The 19,094-nt window shown below is 41.9% G+C and overlaps 1 protein-coding gene across 2 annotated transcripts in view; it reads right to left on the reverse strand.

Annotated features, from left to right (window-relative positions):
• Nucleotides 1-366: 366 nt before the first annotated feature.
• LOC143027313 (HUWE1-associated protein modifying stress responses) overlaps nucleotides 367-19,094 on the reverse strand; it is a 36,424-nt gene continuing 17,696 nt past the window's right edge. For both annotated transcript variants that reach the window (XM_076188605.1, XM_076188655.1), the window contains exons 4-5: nucleotides 17,334-17,443; nucleotides 367-10,420 (exon numbers count right to left, since the gene is read on the reverse strand). In XM_076188605.1, the coding sequence (XP_076044720.1) occupies nucleotides 10,206-10,420; nucleotides 17,334-17,443 (325 nt within the window). In that variant the 3' untranslated portion in view covers nucleotides 367-10,205. The remainder of the gene's footprint in view (nucleotides 10,421-17,333; nucleotides 17,444-19,094) is intronic.

Below are 19,094 nucleotides of genomic sequence, written 5' to 3' on the forward strand. Positions count from 1 at the left end.
GATATTTACAGTGTACGTAATAAAAAATACAGTACAGTACACTGTATATACAGTACATTTATATGCCTGTATTACAGTTATTATTACAGAATTATTAGTATTATAGCATTATTATTACAGTATTGTTATTATTACAGTGTTAGAGTATTATTCTTATGTGTTTCTATGCCATATCATACATTACCTATACGTATACAGCTATGAAAATCTATGGGTGTTAGGGCGATATTTTCGATGACCGGACGTTTGGCATGACCGGACCACCCTTCCCCCCAATTAGTCCAGTCTTTCGAGGTTCGACTGTATTTAAGTCTTGTTTTCTCATTTCCCATTTATGAGACATTCATTAACATGCATAGGCACAGGCTGCACAAATACAACACATACAGACCATCTGTATCATGAAATGAGTCCTCAAAGTTATGGATCACCTTGACATGAGAGGCACACAAACACTTGTCACAGCCTTCAAAAACAACCCACCCACTACACTGCTTGGCAAAACACCCACATGTGCCAAGAAACATTAAAACAACACCCAGATACCTATATCACACACAAAAACTCTCTTCTAATCCTCCACATCCACCAGACACCAACCTCCAGAGGCATATCCATAATCATATTGCTCACTGCTCCATCAACAAACTGAAAGGCAATACATAACTGTATGCCAAGCCCCTGATATCCATCCCCCTGAATCTTCTCTATCCCGAAAGGACAGAGTTTACCTGACCAGACTGCAGTGTGGCCACCATCCAGCCCTTTTAAGTTACCAGAAAGGCTGGATGACCGCATCTCAGATAACTCCAGGATACAACACTTCACCCCATACTATGCAACACATTATGGAAGACTGCATTGTATACACACAATCAAACATGCCAAGAGCACAATATACACTCATTAAGGGATTTGTGGGAAAACCCTGTTCCAGCCGTGATGTTTCACTAGGATACAGAACTGCTCGGGCATAGTCTAGAGAATGACAACAACAGCATACGTAGGCACAAATCAAATGGAAGAAACTTTCACAGTCTATCTAGGTAATAAGTGATTATTTTTCATTACCACAAAATCTTGTAAGAATTTTATATTTTTACAGAGCCCTTAGATTTAAAATACATGAAGTTTGAAAAAAGATGAGTCTTTTATTTCCCCTTGTGGTTTTGGTCACATGGAAAGAATAAGTAAAGACTAGCAAAAAGAGTGGAAGACAGAGGTGGATGAAATGAACTTGAGGGGAAGACCAAAGATAAGAATGTCTGTTGAGCAGGGATGGGAGAGCAGGAGAGAGAGGCGTGAGTGGAGACTGGTTATGAAAGGATGCAGTGTGAAGGGATTTCTCATCTTTTCTGCTCATTAGTGGACAAGGAGGGAGGTTCACCATGTAATTCAACCAGTGGAGGTAAACCAGCTTCAGTTATTTGGTGCTGGTATTGTGATATTGTCTTATTGCTTTGCTTCTGACCTAAGCAGGGTGCCCTTCATCCACAAGGAGACAAAATAAAAAGGAAAACAAATGGATGTTAAGATGAAAGGAAGGTGAATGCATGCCTTGGGTGGCTACCTTCCTTATAAGGAATGGAAGAAGCCTTTTGATGTGTGTGTGTGTGTGTGTTTATATATACACCAACAGAATGAAACGGGAAACTACACCAGCAGTATACTACTCAAACATCTGTAACAATCTAACACTTATACATACATACATATACCAAGGCTTTTTCCCCTTTACAAGGGAGGTAGCCAAAAAGAAAAAGGCATAAAACCATTCCCACCCATTCCATCCCTATATACACTCCACCCTCCCTCTTATCTTAGCACCTCCTGGATGATGGGTCATCCCTGCACCTTGTCCACTGCCCTGGGTCAGAGGCAGTGTTGCAAGACACAGCACATCCACAGCAAGGCTGCTTCATTAAATTGGCAACCCCCCATGCAGAAAAGGAGAAGACAGGGATAAATCCCTTCGGGATGCGTCAAATTTTTCTCACACATACTACCTTGCCCCCATCACCCCACCCATTCCACCTCATGCATCACAGCATCATCCATATACAACCATTCTCCATTCACCCCTGTCTTCTGCCCTCTCCCGTCCTTCCTCAACAGACATTCCCCTCTTCCCCAAAGCCCCCTTCACCCCATCCATCCATCTCATCCTAGGATGTCCCCTCATGTTCACTCCCTCTACATCTGCCTTCCATACCTCTTTTACTAGTCTTTCTTCACTCATTCTTTCCATGTGTCCAAACCATCCTAATACTCTTTTATCAACCCTATCTCCCAACTCCCTTACCACCCCTGTTCTCCTCCTTACCTCCTCATTTCTCACTCTATCTAGCCTAGTAACCCCTATCATAATTCTCAGACACCTCATCTCAAACACATTCAAACTCCTCTCTTCTTCTCTTATGTTCCATGTTTCTGCCCCATACAGTGCTGTTGGCACAATCACTCCTTCATACAGTCTCCTCTTAGCATCCATTCCCAAATGTCTATTCCTCATTACACTCTTTAATCCACCAAGGCATTTACTTGCTTCTCACAATCTACATTCTACCTCTGCCTCCACTCCACCCTTTCCTGCCACATTTGCACCCAAGTATCTAAAACTATCCACACTCTCCCTTAATGCTCACTTCCAGTCTGCTGCCACTTTCACCACACAAAAATGCATACACTCCAATCTTTAAACAAGCCCTACATGATAGAACTCAATTCTCCAGTAAACCCCGAGATAAGCCCCACAGGAAATATCTTTCCACACCTGATAAGACCCACACTGGCATGCTATCCTCGAAAAAGTACATCACAGAATAGACCTGGCCACAGATTCAAACTACCCCAGATGCAACCACCACACAGAGGACACAAGACACCTCATATTACAATGCCCCACACTAACAATCTTTAGAAAACAGCACAATATATCTTCCCTGTTGCTGGTCTTGTGCAAGAGACCAGGAGTAATGGACTGATTGAATGCTCATGTCCATTTCATGACTGGAGACTTCCCTCCCACCTGCCCATGTAGTGCTCCATTAGAATACTACTTCCTACTGGAATACCCTACTTACACATCCCCCTCACAAAGATACTTGTTTTGCAATGCAGCAAAACACAGCATATCCTCAGTAGGACCTGACAGCCAAAGCTGGCTTACCCTTACTGCTTCATTTACATGGTGACCCTCACATAATGGAATTTGGAAAGAGTAAAAATACAGTATTGGGACAGTACAAAATTAGAAACAAAGACGTCAAAAAAGTTGATTCAGAAAGGGACCTGGGAGTAACCATCACAAGTGACTTGACACCTGATAAACATGTAAATAAATTATTTGGAGAGACTTGTAACTTGTTGAGGTCAATGACAGTGGCCTTCTACTACATAGACGAGGTGATGGTTAAAAAAAATAGTTGTTACACTGATAAGACCTAAACTAGAACATGCTGCAACACTATGGGCACCTAGCACAAAGAAGAACATAAGAAAGTTAGAATACAAAGAGCAGCAACAAAGTTGGCACCTACACTGACAAACCTGATATATGAACAAAGATTGGAAAAATTACATCTGTCATCATTGGAACAGAAAAGAGAAAAAGGTGATTTGTTGACCATTTTCAGAATTATGAAAGGGATGGAAATTCTCGACATAAGATGACCTATTAAAGTGGGACAGAAGAGAAACAAGAGGACACGAAAAGAAACTAAAGAAAGACAGCTACAGAAGAGACCTGAAAAAGAATAGCTTCCCACATAGAGTGATTGATGTGTGGAACAAACTGAACAGAGAAACAGTGAATGCCAAAACTATACACAATTTTAAGAATAAACTGGATGTGGAGATATATGAAAACGGGTCACTACGAGCATAGCTCTCGTCTCATAAAATACACAACTAAGTTTAGGTGAAACATTAATACTTCTACCATCCCTCAAATACTTTTGTACAGGAGAAAAGACTCCTTTACAAACTATAATTGACCCTGAGCAGAAAAACTTCACACATCAGTACTTTCATAGCTAAAAATTAATGTACTTGCATACATGCCTCCTTCCGACTAGTTACACCAAAATTAAGAAAAATATCTTCGATGGCATGATACAGTTCACAAGGATAGAAGACCTGATCAATTGTCAGTGATAATAAGAACAATAACAATATGCATGTATGTGTAAGTTCAAGACATTCAAATTACATCCCCAAGGGCTCTCTCTTACTTATACAGTATAGTGGTTGGCCAAGTAAAAGCATACATTCATCTTAACCAATGAATTGCCTCTTATCTTAGCACCCCATAAATGATACATTATTCTTTTGTCCCCTGCCAAACTGCCTGGGCCAAAAGCAATGCAGTGAGACATAGCATCTCCACATTAGTTCCACAGATTAAGATTGTCTGCCTCTACTAGTTCATATGGCAATACAATAAATTATTAAATGTAGAAAAAAGAAAATAACAAATAAAAGATTATTAGTCAATCAATCAATCCTTTGTTCCTAGTCTCTCTTACAGAATACCTGTGACCTTCAGGTAATCAGCAACAACCTCTGGGTGGGACCATAAATCACCTAGGGAAGATATATTGTTATCTGGGGATTTTTAGTGTTGGGCATTGTAGTGTTCTATGACATGTATGACAATTGCATTTGGGGCAGTTTAAATGTGACCAGGCCTATTCTGTGTTGGTAGTTTTATAGCTGAATGATGTCGTGAGTGCAGGTGTGTCGGTGTGGAGGGGTTTCTTCTGTGGGGCCTGCAAGGTTGTTGTTGGAGTATTATTTGGTGGTTCGTTTTTGAAAGCTTGTTTAGTAATCTGATCATGTCTTTATGTTTGAGTAGTATCCTGCTGGTGTATTTTTTTTTATTGTTCTACCAGTGGTGTTTATGAAAATGTAAAAATTTGGACAAATGAAACCATCATTAATACCACCTTTTCTTCTTAAATCACAGGATCAGAAATTGAAAAGTAAAGTGAGTGAAACTTAAAAGCTAAGAACTTCTACACACTAGCAGGTGTCTGCTAGGAGGGTGGGGGAAACCAAGGAAATAACAACATACTCTGTCTCACATTATATTTACAATGCTGGCAATGGTAACTTACAGAATACCCAAGAATACCACACTCTAGTAGGACGTGCCTACAAGATACTGGTATACTGGGGATTATGAGGTCTTTCAAATCCATTTACAAAAAACATAGGCAACAACAGGAGAGAACAAAAAAAATAAATAAATAAAAATAAAAATAAAAAAGGGAAGAACCTAATACACAACCCTTTCAATACAGCACATTATATGGTGTTTGTTGGGGCAAATCCTAACAATTTCCAAAGGACAGGTTCTGACACAAATGAGACATATGCCAATAAGAACCCAAGTCTGATGTCAACCCTACAGATGACAAAAACTGTCAGATGCCTTAAAAAACCCACAAAGTATGCCATAGTATTGATGGGTTTGCTGGTTATAAAGGAAAGCAAATGGCACAACTTAAAGGACAAAATGCAGTACACAAAATAATTGCTATATACAACAACTTTCAACATATAAAGCAAGTGATGCTGCTGTTATGGGAGACTGAAAAGTAGATACAAAAGAGGTTATTACCTCATCAGCTTGGGGATAATGATGCCAGAGTTGGTCAAAACAAAACTCACATCAGTCAATTTACCTTTCTTTTTAATCATATTAATAATTCAAATGCGAGTAAAAGTTATGCATTACATCATACAATGTTGCACCAACATTTACTTCTGTAAGATGAACACAATAAACTAATTGATTTGTTGGTAACGATGGAATTACACTGCCCAATGTTGCACCAACATTTATTTCCACAACACAAATTTCAAACTTTTCTCTTTTTCATTTGGATAAACGCTACACGATTTAAATACACGAAAGGTATACATGTGGTTAACAACATAGTGACCAAGTTCAAACAGACAGTAGGTAGCTAAGAACTTCCTGAGTAGGACCAGAGGACCTGGGTGGATCTGACATTACCAGGGTAGAGGGTGCTGTACAAGAGGGGCACGCAAGATACGTACTCCACAGAAGCAATACAGATAATAAAATTGACAAAATTGTGACCGAGAAAGCTGGAGTTCTCGGGTTTGGAAGGTGCAACTGAGGTCAGGGAGGGCAAATGGGAATAGGTTGAATGAGGTAGCAAGGTAGGAGAGACAGAGATGAGGCAAAGAGGAAAAGGAAAGCTACAGTTGATGATAGAAAAAACAAAAGAGCAAACAAGGGAATCGAGCTTCAAAAGATGGTGTCAGAGAATGAAAAGAGTGAATGGGGATGAGAATGAAATGAAGTTAAGTCAAGTTTGGTGAATAAGTGGAGATTATGAGTGAAAGAATGAAAACTAAAAGTATGGGACAAGTGAATGGGTATGAAGAATAGATGTAAGTGAAAAGTAAGAAAAACTGGTCAAAAGTACAAGGAAATGAAGAAAAAATAGGGGAGGCAAAGCAAGGAATAGATGCCTAGGAAAGCGAGAGGTTTGGAATGTGCTCTGAAGTGCACAAAGAAGGAAACAGTCTGGGAGGTGGAGGAACAAGGTGGAGGGTGCAGTGGCGGCGCCAGGGGGGGCTTTAGCTCCCCCAACTGAAATGAGCAAATTGAAAATTTAAAACACTCGCTGAAATAATTTTTTTAAGTGGAATTTTTAATTGCCAGGGCTAAAGATTTGTCAGCCATCAGTGCTAGCCCAACCATTAACCCCCTCCCCTTCTGAAATGAGGATAATATATGTGTATCATATTACTATTCGCCCCCCCAAAAAATTTGCTCAGCCCCCGCAACTAAAAATTCCTGGCGCTGCCGCTGGGAGGGTGAGGGAGAGGGAGAGAGAGAGAGAGAGAGAGAAAAAAAAGAGTACATGTGGGGGATAGATGATGAAAAAGAAACAAGGTGGGGCAATGAAGATGAATAATTGTTTCTTCAAGTTCAAATGACTGGAAATCAGTTTTTCAAAGTAGTTGGCAATGGTCCAACCCTCATAAAGCTCTCCATAGGTTTCAATCGAGTAAATGCAAGTGTGTGTATGTTTACTTTCATATAGTATACAGGATATAAACTATGCTCATAGTGTATGGGAAGGGAGGAGGAATTATGTGTACATACATACATATACCAAGGCTTTTTCCCACTTACAAGGGAGGTAGCCAAAAAGGAAAAGGTATAAAATCATTCCCACCCATTCCATCCCTGAAAACACTCCACACCCCTCCACCCTCCCTCTTATCTTAGCACCTCCTGGATGACGGGTCATCCCTGCACCTTGTCCACTGCCCTGGGTCAGAAGCAGTGTCGCCAGACACAGCACATCCACAGCAAGGCCGCTTCATTAAATCGGCGACCCCCCCCTCTCCGTCCCCCCATGCATAAAAGGAGAAGATGGGGAGAAATCCCTTCGGGCTGCGTCAAATTTTGCTCACACATACTACCTCACCCCCCATTCCATCTCATGCATCACAACATCATCCATATACAACCATTCTCCATTCACCCGTCTTCTGTCCTCTCCCGTCCTTCCTCAACAGACATTCCCCTCTTCCCCAAAGCCCCCTTCACCCCATCCTAGGAGGTCCCCTCATGTTCACTCCCTCCACATCTGCCTTCCATACCTCTTTTACTAGTCTTTCTTCACTCATTCTTTCCATGTGTCCAAACCATCCTAATACTCTTTCATCAACCCTATCTCCCAACTCCCTTTCCACCCCCGTTCTTCTCCTCACCTCCTCATTTCTCACTCTATCTAGCCTAGTAACCCCCATCATACTTCTCAGACACCTCATCTCAAACAAAAAAAGTAAAGGAATTATGTGTAAGGATTGATAATACTTTCCAATGAAGGGACCAATGGCAGGCATTTGCTCATGGTGGTCCTGAGATGGAAGTTGGAAGAACTATTTCCATATTTCTTCTTTTTTGGCTACCCCCCATGTAAGGGGGAAAAAGCCTTTGGTATATGTATGTGTGTACTAATCTTCAAAACCTATCAATATTCTTACTTCATCTGGATGCCCTGTGGGCCCAAGCTTTTTCTCAACTCAAACTATTTTCTTCCATTTTTTCACATAATGGAGAAGATGAACCATAAGGCCCCCACTTTCCCTTCCCATTTTGTTACCCAGTAACAGTGATACAACTCAAACTGGAACAATACACAAATTAAAATATAAATATATATAATCAAAGCATAAAGACAGCCCAATTTAGGTATGATGATTGGACAGTAAGAGTGAGGACTCCATGAGCACTGCTCCTGTATACTCCAATTAGGTAAATATGCTGATACAGGAAAATGGTCCACTATTTCTTCCTGAAGATCTATAGGAAAGCCCAAGGGCTGTTGCTAACTACTGTGGGGCACCAGATTTCCTATCAGTGAAGCTCTAGGTACAAATTATTGTTGTTATTCAAATGTGGAAGAAAAGATGGTCAGCTAAATATGAAAAGGGGGAGAGAAAAGAAAATATGGAGATGAAAAGACAAATGAGAGGAAGAAGGGAGTGGTGAACAAAAAATACCGAAGAGAATGGGTAGTGTGGAAAAATGAAGTAAAAGAGGATGGGAAGGGGTGAAACCCTAAAGGAGGGCATGGAAGGCATGGGTTGAATTCAAAAGACAACTGGAGATGAAGATTGGAAAGATGAATAGGGTAATGAAGAGGTAAAGGTCAATTATGAAGGGAATGTGGGCAAAAACAGATGGGAAGAAAGAGAAATTGGACAATGTGTCGATTATACGAGGATTGGAAAAATGAAAAATGAACAAGAATATGCATGGAAGCTAAAAAAGCACAAAAGAACTAATAGCTGCAAGACAAAGACACCAGGGGTTGGCCTGACAAGCATAAAGATGAGGACTCTTAGGACTAGTTTTGCATACATACCGCATCACTTGTTCCTTACACTACGAGTCTGAAAATACAGTATAAAACAAAAGAGGTATTCATGACTCGTGTGACAAAAACAGAAATATAGTCTGCTTGATGACCACCGAGGGGCAGAAGAGAGAGAGAGACCTGCAGCGCACCAGAGGTTCCTCTGCCAACCCTTCATTTCTTGAAGACGATACAAGTCATTGACCTGGTACAGGCATTAAATACTCTCTCCTCCTTCCCATCACCATGTGGCTATACACGACAGATTAATCCACTGAGTATTCAATGCAAAATGCCCTATCAACACATGCATCTCTACTTTATACAGTTGTGATTTACCACATGCTTTACTGTTGTTGCCACTAGATAATGTGTCATACCCAGTAGTGTAAAAATTATACAATTAAATATAAAAATCAATTATATTTAAAGCAAACTCACAAGCATATTTTCAAGGCAGCTGGACATACTTTTTTATATTAGTTATTCCATTTTTGCTCAAAATTGTGCTAATCACTCTGGCCTTTCCTATACACTTGCTTCGACAAAGTAACAGTAACAGGCTCCCATCATCCAAGCAATTATACCTGGCAAGTCACTCTGAGAACTCTGACGACCAACAAGGACACTTGACGATAAATGAACAATAAATCACCAGGGTTTTATCAACTTTGTCTAAATCACTGGCAATGTAACTCTTTACGGCAGAAATGTTATCACTCTTTGAAAAAGAAAAGGAAAAAAATACATATATAAAAATAATAATAATAAATAAATTAGAAAAAAAAAAGTTAGGTTCATCCTCATCTTTACTTAGACAAAACATGAAGGGGTATACTGGTTCCTTTGGCCCACTTTTAGCTCAACTAAAGTACCCAACAATGAAGGTTAGCAATCAGCTACCACAAACTGACACTGCTGCCCATACAGCCCCTGTATTTATTCACTCAATTGTTTGCTGGTTCTCTTGTTGATCAAATTTGTTTTCAGCCAAACTCCTGTACACATTCTAGCTCTGTCAACAACTTGAGAAAACACTTGAATCAATCATAACCTCTACAAAGGAATATGTTGAACATGTTCCATCTCCAAACAAAGGACATTTACAAAACTCTGCAGCTTCCAGTCTTACTATTATATACATTACAGCACTGGCTTTTCATAAAAAGTCGGAGCCAATTGTTTTGTGTTCACCAAACGAGTCACAAGTTGGCATTTGCAAAAGTTCCATTCTTCCTCCAGACCAAATGTCCTCTTCCTTGCGCTCATTTCATTTACAAAAGCAGGCCAGGATTAGGTAAACCGTGACTTTTTATGCTGCGGAGAATCCATGGTGACATCGTGTGTGGGGGAGGAGGAGGGTGCAGGGCGCTTATTGTGACGAGCAAATTCTTCACAAATAAAGGCCTGCAGATCTGTTGAGGTCAAGTGAGAGGAGTTCCGACGCCTTGCAGATAAGGTTGTGGGGGATCCCACAGACGGAGGTCTCACAGTCAGACCCGTTGGTCCTGCACCAAAAATAGAACAAAGGGAGACAATTAGAAGAAGTATATACACTAATCACCTCAGATGACACAAGGGAATGCATGGATGGTATAATGGTTTACAGCAGGAAGGATTAAGAGTGTATAATGAAAATGAAATGGGTATTTTCCTCTCTCCTGTCAAGATACCTTCCACTGCAGAAAAGGGCACATATACCTATATGTTGGGCACTGCTGAGAAGGAGCTATGCCTCACCACAATGTTTTGCACCCAAGAAATGTGGTGGGGGATACAGCAACCTTTCCCCTAGGTGCTCTGATGAGCGAGGCGACTGAATGGGTTTTACTTGTTATGATGTGTTTGTGTGTGTTTTGACTTCTATGTCTGTGGAAGTCAAGAAGAAGTTTAGCTAACAGGGAAACAAGGGTAGAGGACGGGAGTGAAGTGGTGGATGGGTGTGGATGTGTGCCTTTGAATTTGGCTACCTCCTATATATGGGGGAAGAAACCCCTGGTATATAGATAATCTGTTTTGACTAAGGCACCCCCTTATAAAGTGGAAAGGGCCTTTGTGATATACAGTCCAATCCTCTACAATGTAGAGCATACAATAGATGTTGTTTCATTCACACAATAATGCCATTCCCCATGGTTTTCTGAAGTGTAATGAGAAATAGACATCCATCTGTTGTCACTTTTATCTTTGCTCCTTGCAGATGAAAGGCCAACAGTCCCCCACCTACTGCTTGGGTCTGATGTAATGCAGCAAAACACACAACTCCACAACAGGGTCCATACCATACAACACATAATGGAAGACTGCATTATACACAATCATGCACGCAAACAACACAACATACACTCTATAAAGGATTTGTGGGAAAACCCAGTTTCGGCTGTGGCATTCCTTGGGGAGACGGGACTGCTCGGACAGACAGTCTAGGGAACGACAACAACAACAGGGTCCAACAACTAAAGCTGGTTTACCCCTATGGCTTCACTACATGGCAACCCAACTCCCCCTCCACCATTATCCACTCATGATATTACAGAACAAACAAGAAGAAATTTCTTTGGTCCACATCAAATTTCATCCATTCACAACCACTCTCTGGGACATGTCAATGTTCTTCCATTCACGACCACTCTCCACTCTATCCATCTTTGTATCTCCTGATGTTATGATGATGCATCACAATAATCGCATTATAAAATCTAAAGTTACAGCTGTATTACTCACTTTTGCCCTGAATATTAATAATCACAGAAAATTTGATCAAGCCAGTTCACAGAATATGAGGGTCATTCAGCTACAACTACATACATACACACAACGTCCTTTTCCCCCCTTACATGGGAGGTAGCCAAAAACAAAGGCATAAAATCCACTCCCACTCATTCCATCCCCACATACTCCACTCCTATGTACACCCCTCCTTCCCTCTTATCTATGGGAGTTACTCAGCTACAACTACAAAATAATCAAGATGCCAATGCTGGCATCCTCATATACCCACTCACACCTCATGACCCCTACGTAAGTGTCATAGTATGGAAGGGGTACTTCACATCTATCCTCCATACAGCAGTGAGGGCATAATCACCCCTTCATACAGTCTCTTCTTTGTGTTCATCCCCAGATAATTACTTCTCATGATACTTTTCATTCCCCCAAATATATTTACTTGTTTCTCTCGCTCTGTAAATAACCTCTGCCCCCACTCATCTATTCCCTGCTACATTATAGGTATGTGTATACACACACAAATTATATATGAAATGATAATACATACATACACATGTATGTGATATGGTTTAATATCACAAACTCCCTCTTATCAGGAGGCTAGTATGGTGCCCCTTACAGAGAACTTTGTAGTGTGGAATTTAATGAACCATGCTCTTGGCTCAATTTCATCGGTGGCAGACTATGAACTGCCATCCCCTTGACCTTCACCACAAGTAACGATGCCCTAACTCACATACATATACTAATGGCTTTTTTTCCTTTCCCTTACAAGGGAGGTAGCCAAAGTCAAAGGCATAAATTCACTCCCACCCATTTCATCACCACATACTCCACTCCCATTCACCACTCCTCCTTCCCTCTTTTCTTGGCTCCTCCTGGATGATGGGTCATCCACACATCTCGTCCACTGCCCTGAGTTAGAAGTAATGTACCCAGACACAGCACATCCACAGCAAAGCTGCTTCATTTAATCAGCGACCCTCCCTCTCTGTCCACTCATGCAGAAATAGAGAAGACTGGGAGAAATCCTTTTCAGGCTATGTCAAAATATCATTCATGTACTTCCTCAATCCCTCCTCTGATCCTGCTACAAGCAGTGTCATCAGCAAACAACAACTGGCTTATCTCCCACTTTTTTCCATTTTCTTTAACCATCTCCAATCCCCAACCCACTACCCTTGCATTTAGCTCTCGTACCACCCCATCCATGTATAAATTGAACAGCCAAGGTGACAACACATCACTGGCAAAGTCCCATCCACTCACTCTCTCCATTTCTGAATTTAATACAAGTTCTACTACGCTCGTAAAAACTCTTGACTACTCTTAAAAGCTTTCCTCCTATCCCATATATATGCAATACCTCCAATACAGTGTCTTCCTGTCTACCCTGCCTTTTCCAAATACATAAAAGCCCCCCCAAAAATCCTTACCTTTTCCTATAGCTTTCTCACATATCTGTCTTACCACAAAAATCTGATCCATGCAACCCCTACCTGTCCTAAACCCACACTGCTCCTCACCAATTACTCCCTCTGTTCCTCTCCTAATCCTCTCAATCAAGACCCTCCCATAAGCCTTCCCAACTACACTTAAAATTATCCCTCTGAAACTACTACACTTACATTTGTCCCCTTTTCCCTTGTAAAGTGGAACTATACAGGCACTCCTCCAGTCCTCTGGCACTCTACCCTCTATTAATCAAACATTAAATAACCTCACCAGCCAGGCCACCATCATTGTAACTCCTTTTTTTAGACTTTCTGCATTAAACCCATTTAACCCAGGTGCCTTACCTGCTCACATCTTTGTAACAACTGCCTTCACTTCATCTTTCCTTATTTCTCCTCCATTTTCCTCACTCATCACAGTTATTATCTTAGTGCTTCCCATTGCAACTACCTTTCCCTCCTGATCCTCCTTCACATTTAGCAGCTCCCTAAAATACTCTACCCATCTTCCTCTTACTGCCGTCTCTTCCATTATTATCTCTCCATCTGTACCTTTTACCTTTACTTCTCTACTTGATTTGCCTACTCTTCCTTTCTTAATTTCTTTCCAAAACATCTTTTTAATATTTCAAAATTTTCTGTTAGACTCTTACCCCATTTGACATCTGCTCTCTTCTTTGCCTCCTTTATCTTATGCTTTACAGGGTGTGTACAGTAATTGTTTCGTTGTTTCAGGGACACCACTCAAAAGCAACCAGTCAGTATATGTCGAGACTTTGTCCCAGCAATACCGTCCCTGGAGAGCTTTACATTTCCTAATCTACGAAAAAGGGTAGTGGGTCAGGGATTGGAGATGGTTAAAGAAAATGGAGAAAAGTGGGAGGTGGGTCAGTGGATTGGAGATGGTTAAAGAAAATGGAGAAAAGTGGGAGGTGAGCCAGCTGCTGTTTGCGGACGACACTGCGCTTGTGGCAGGATCGGAGGAGGGATTGAGGAAGTTGGTGACAGAGTTTGGGAGAGTGTATGATAGAAGAAAGCTGAAGACAAATGTGGGTAAAAGTAAGGTGATGAGATGTACAAGGGGTGAAAGTGGCAGTAGACTGGAAGTGAGCATTAACCTCTTCACTCCGGGGCACATCGCACGTCTGGCAGCATTAGCTGCCCGACGTGCGATGTTGCGTCATAATAATCGCATTATAAAAAATAAAGTCAGTGCTCAATCGTTCGTTCTCTTTCACCCGTGTATTTTGATAACCATAGAAAATTGATGAAGCCAGTTTAGAGATAATTGAAATTACGTAGGTACGACTACAATAAATATAATCAAGATGGCAACGTCGGCATCATCGAGTACCCACTTGCTCCTCATGCCGCCTACGTAGGCGTCACCGTATGGAAGTGGCTAAGGGTGAAAGACTGGAGGAAGTGGATAGTTTTAGATATTTGGGTGCAAATGTGGCAGGAAAAGATGGAGTGAAGGTGGAGGTAGAATGTAGATTGAGAGAAGCGAGTAAATGCCTTGGTGGATTAAAAAGTGTAATGAGGAATAGACATTTGGGAATGGATGCTAAGAGGAGACTGTATGAAGGAGTGATTGTGCCAACAGCACTGTATGGGGCAGAAACATGGAACATAAGAGAGGAAGAGAGGAACAGTTTGAATGTGTTTGAGATGAGGTGTTTGAGAAGTATGATGGGGGTTACTAGGCTAGATAGAGTGAGAAATGAGGAGGTGAGGAGGAGAACAGGGGTGGAAAGGGAGTTGGGAGATAGGGTTGATGAAAGAGTATTAGGATGGTTTGGACATATGGAAAGAATGAGTGAAGAATGACTAGTAAAGAAGGTATGGAAGGCAGATGTGGAGGGAGTGCACATGAGGGGACATCCTAGGATGAGGTGGATGGATGGGGTGAAGGGAGCTTTGGGGAAGAGGGGAATGTCTGTTGAGGAAGGACGGGAGAGGACAGAAGATAGGGGTGAATGGAGAATGGTTGTATATGGAGGATGTAATGCATGAGGTGGAATGGGCATGGGGATGGGGGGTGAGGTAGTATGTGTGAGCAAAATTTGACGCAGCCCAAAGGGATTTCACCCCGTCTTCTCCTTTTATGCATGGGGAGACGGAGAGGGGGGGGTCGCCGATTTAATGAAGCGGCCTTGCTGTGGATGTGCTGTGTCCTGCGACACTGCTTCTGACCCAGGGCAGTGGACAAGGTGCAGGGATGACCTGTCATCCAGGAGGTGCTAAGATGGGAGGGAGGGTGGAGGGGTGTGGTGTGTGTTCGGGGATGGAATGGGTGGGAGTGATTTTATGCCTTTTCCTTTTTGGCTATCTCCCTTGTAAGGGGGAAAAAGCCTTGGTATATGTATGTATGTATGGAAAAGGCATGGGGTACTTATGTTTATATCCTCTGGACACAGCAGCAGTAAGATCTCAGAACTGCTAAAAGTGACTGAACAGTTTGTCAGGACTGTCAGGAGGGAGTTGATTTCTTCTCACTATGATTATGAAGGCATTGCCGAGGGGAAACATCTTTCTCAATGATCGTACACCATCAGGGACACCAAATTTCTCACTCAATTGCAACCCATGGTTGATGAAGACCCCAGCCAGTCCATGAAGTCCAGTGCCAGAGAGCTGCAAGTGTCTGAGGGCACCGTAAGGAAGTGTTTGAAGATATCAGATACAAGTCATATAAGATGTGTGAGGTCAACTCCTTTCCCCAAAGATACAGGAGAACCACTTCAAGAAGAGCAAGAAGATGCTCAACAAACTGAAGCACCCTCTGGAGAATGACATGCTCTGGTTCTTTTCAGATGAAAAGAACTCCTGCCAGGACCAGACCCACAACTCAAAGGACAACAGGTGGTTGGCTGTCTGTTCCAAGGATGTGCCAAGAGTCATGAAAACCAAATTTCCTACAACTGTCATGGTGTTAGGGGTAGTCTGCAGAGAGGGCTAAGTCATGAACCCATTCTTCTTTCCCCAGGGGCTCAGGGTGAGCACTGAAGTGTACATCAATACCCTACAGACCCATGTGAAGCCGTGGATTGAGGAAGTAACTGCTGGTTGACCCTACGTGTGGCAACAGGACTTGGCACCATGTCACACCTCTAGAAAATCTCAAAAATGGCTCTCCAACAATTTGACTTTGTTGCCCCTGATGTGTGGCTCACTAACTCACTTGACCTCAACTCTATGGATCATTTTGTATGGGGCACAGTTGAACAAGATACTAACTGCACCCCATGCAAGAATAAGAATGACCTGATCAGTCGGATCAAGGTAGCCTTTGCCAATCTCTCCAAGGTCATGAAGAAGGCATGTGCCAGGTTTCTAAGGCATGATGAGGATGTCACTGATGCCAAGGGTGGATTCATTGAGTAATGAGACACCAGAAGTGTGTAGATACATACCGTTTTTTTTTTTTTTTTTTTTTTTTTTTTTAATTTTCAACTAAACTGACTTTTTTGTGCGACCCTAAATTTTTTTTAAACAATTATCATATGCACCCTATACTCCTCTTCTCTTTTCTTTGTACCTCTCATATGATTCTCTCATCCTATTTTGTGACCAATCTGTGAAAGCTTGCTTCTCCTCTACAGCCTTCTTTGCTTCCTCATCCCACCACTCCCTACCCTTCCTTCTACTTCCACCTATCCTCCTTGTTCTACACACCATCTTTGCACACCTTGTGATTCCCTCCTTGAAACATCTTCATTCCTCCTCCACTCTCAGTTCTACTCTATCCTTCACGCCCTCCCACTCCTCTCTCAGCTTCTTCTTGTACTCCTTTTCTTTCTTATTTAAGCAATTCACTTTAAGCACCTCTCTACCTTCTATACTTTCCCTCTTTCTCCATCTATCCTCCACTCTAAACTTATTTTCCAACAAAAAATGATCTGATATTCCCCCACTCTCTCCCCTTAGAACATGTACATCCTTAACTCTTCCTACTATTCTCCTTGTTACCATTATAGTCCATTAACACTATCTACCACCCTTCCATCCACCACCCTCTCCCATGTGTACTTATGCTTGACTTTCTTCTTAAACACTGTATTTGCTATGATCAACTCTCTTTATAGACACATCTCCACCATCAACTCTCCACTACAATTTTTCTCTGGAACTCCACACACAATTCCTCTCAAACCCTTTCACTTTCAGTCTAACCAAATTTCCAGTTCATACAATAATAATAATAATAATAATAATAATGTGGCATAACACCCACCTGATATGCTTAGTGCTTCTCTGAATGTGCTCAGGTCTTGATCAGGAGGATGAACATGGGTGTGGTGAGGACTTGGAAGTCGAGGGGTCATCCAAGCTCGTGGTGACCCTCTGTAGGAGACCAAACAAATACATTAGATTTGTAATTTATCCTTTTGGTCATTAATATCATGTTTACAATTTATTACGAGTGGATGAAGAAGGAGTGGGGGTCCAGTATGATAAAGCTATTGGAATAAATCTGGTCTGGCAGTCAGGTCCAGCTATGTTAGAGCTACACCTCACTGCATTGTCTTTCACCCACCAAGCACTAAAATGGCCCTTCCTCTACAAGGTGCTGAGATTGGAAATGTGTTATGCAGGTTTTAATTGTGTGAGAGAGTGGAAGCGTGATTTGATTTGACCACCCCTATATAAAAGAGGGCATTTGGTATATATACATACACATTAAAGGCCTTTATCCTACATGTAGATGGGATAGCCCTGTCAAAAAATACACCCACTTCATAATACAAAAACCCACTTAATGTACCTCTCATCTCAGCACCTCCTGTCTCCAGCCACATTGTTTAGGCTACTCCTATTCTCATCCTCTCAATTAATACATGCCACTGCACTTCTCTCACCACACTCAATTGACTAATAACTACTACATTCATACTAGATACCCTTACCCTTGCATAATATGACTATACACAAATTTCAATCCATTATGACATTTCCTTAAATATATACATGCATATACCAAGGACTTTTTCCCCCTTACAAGGGAGGCAGCCAAAAAGAAAAAGGTATAAAAACCATTCCATCCCTAAATACACTCCACTCCCCTCCACCCTTTACCCTCCCTCTTATCTTGGCACCTCCTGGATGACAGGTCATCCCTGCATCTTGTCCACTGCCCTAGGTCAGAGGCAGTGTTGCAAGACACAGCACATCCACAGCAAGGCTGCTTCATTAAATCGGCGACCTCCCCTCTCCGTCCCCTCTTGCAGAAAAGGAGATGGGGAGAAATCCCTTCTAGCTGCATCAAGTTTTACTCACACATACTACCTCAACCCCCATCCATTCCACCTCATGCATCACAGCATCATCCTTATACAACCATTCTCCATTCACCCCTGTCTTCTGTCCTCTCCCTTCCTTCCTCAAGAGACATTCACCTCTTCCCCAAATCCCCTTTCACCCCATCCATCCATCTCATTCTAGGTTGCCCCCTCATGTTCACTCCCTCCATATCTGCCTTCCATACTTCTTTTACTAGTCTTTCTTCACTCATTCTTTCCATGTGTCCAAACCATCCAAATACTCTTTCATCCACCCTATCTCCCAACTCCCTTATCACCCCTGTCCTCCTCCTCACCTCCCCATTTCTCACTCTATCCAGCCTAGTAACCCCTATTATACTTCTCAGACACCTCATCTCAAACACATTCAATCTCCCCTCTTATGTTCCATGTTTCTGCCCCATACAGTGCTGTTGGCACAATCACTCCTTCATATAATCTCCTCTAAGCCTCCATTCCCAATCGTCTATTCCTCATTACACTTTTTAATCCATCAAGGCATTTACTTGCTTCTCTCAATCTACATTCCACCTCCACTCCACCCTTTCCTGCCACATTCGCACCCAAGTATCTAAAACTATCCACTTCCTCCAGTCACTCTCCCTTAATGCTCACTTCCAGTCTACTGCCACTGTCACCCCTTGTACATCTATCACCTTACTTTTACCCACATTTATCTTCAACTTTCTTCTTTC

The sequence above is a fragment of the Oratosquilla oratoria genome, chromosome 1, assembly GCF_046742065.1.
Source record: "Oratosquilla oratoria isolate Oo_2021 chromosome 1, ASM4674206v1, whole genome shotgun sequence".
NCBI classification, from domain to species: domain Eukaryota; kingdom Metazoa; phylum Arthropoda; class Malacostraca; order Stomatopoda; family Squillidae; genus Oratosquilla; species Oratosquilla oratoria.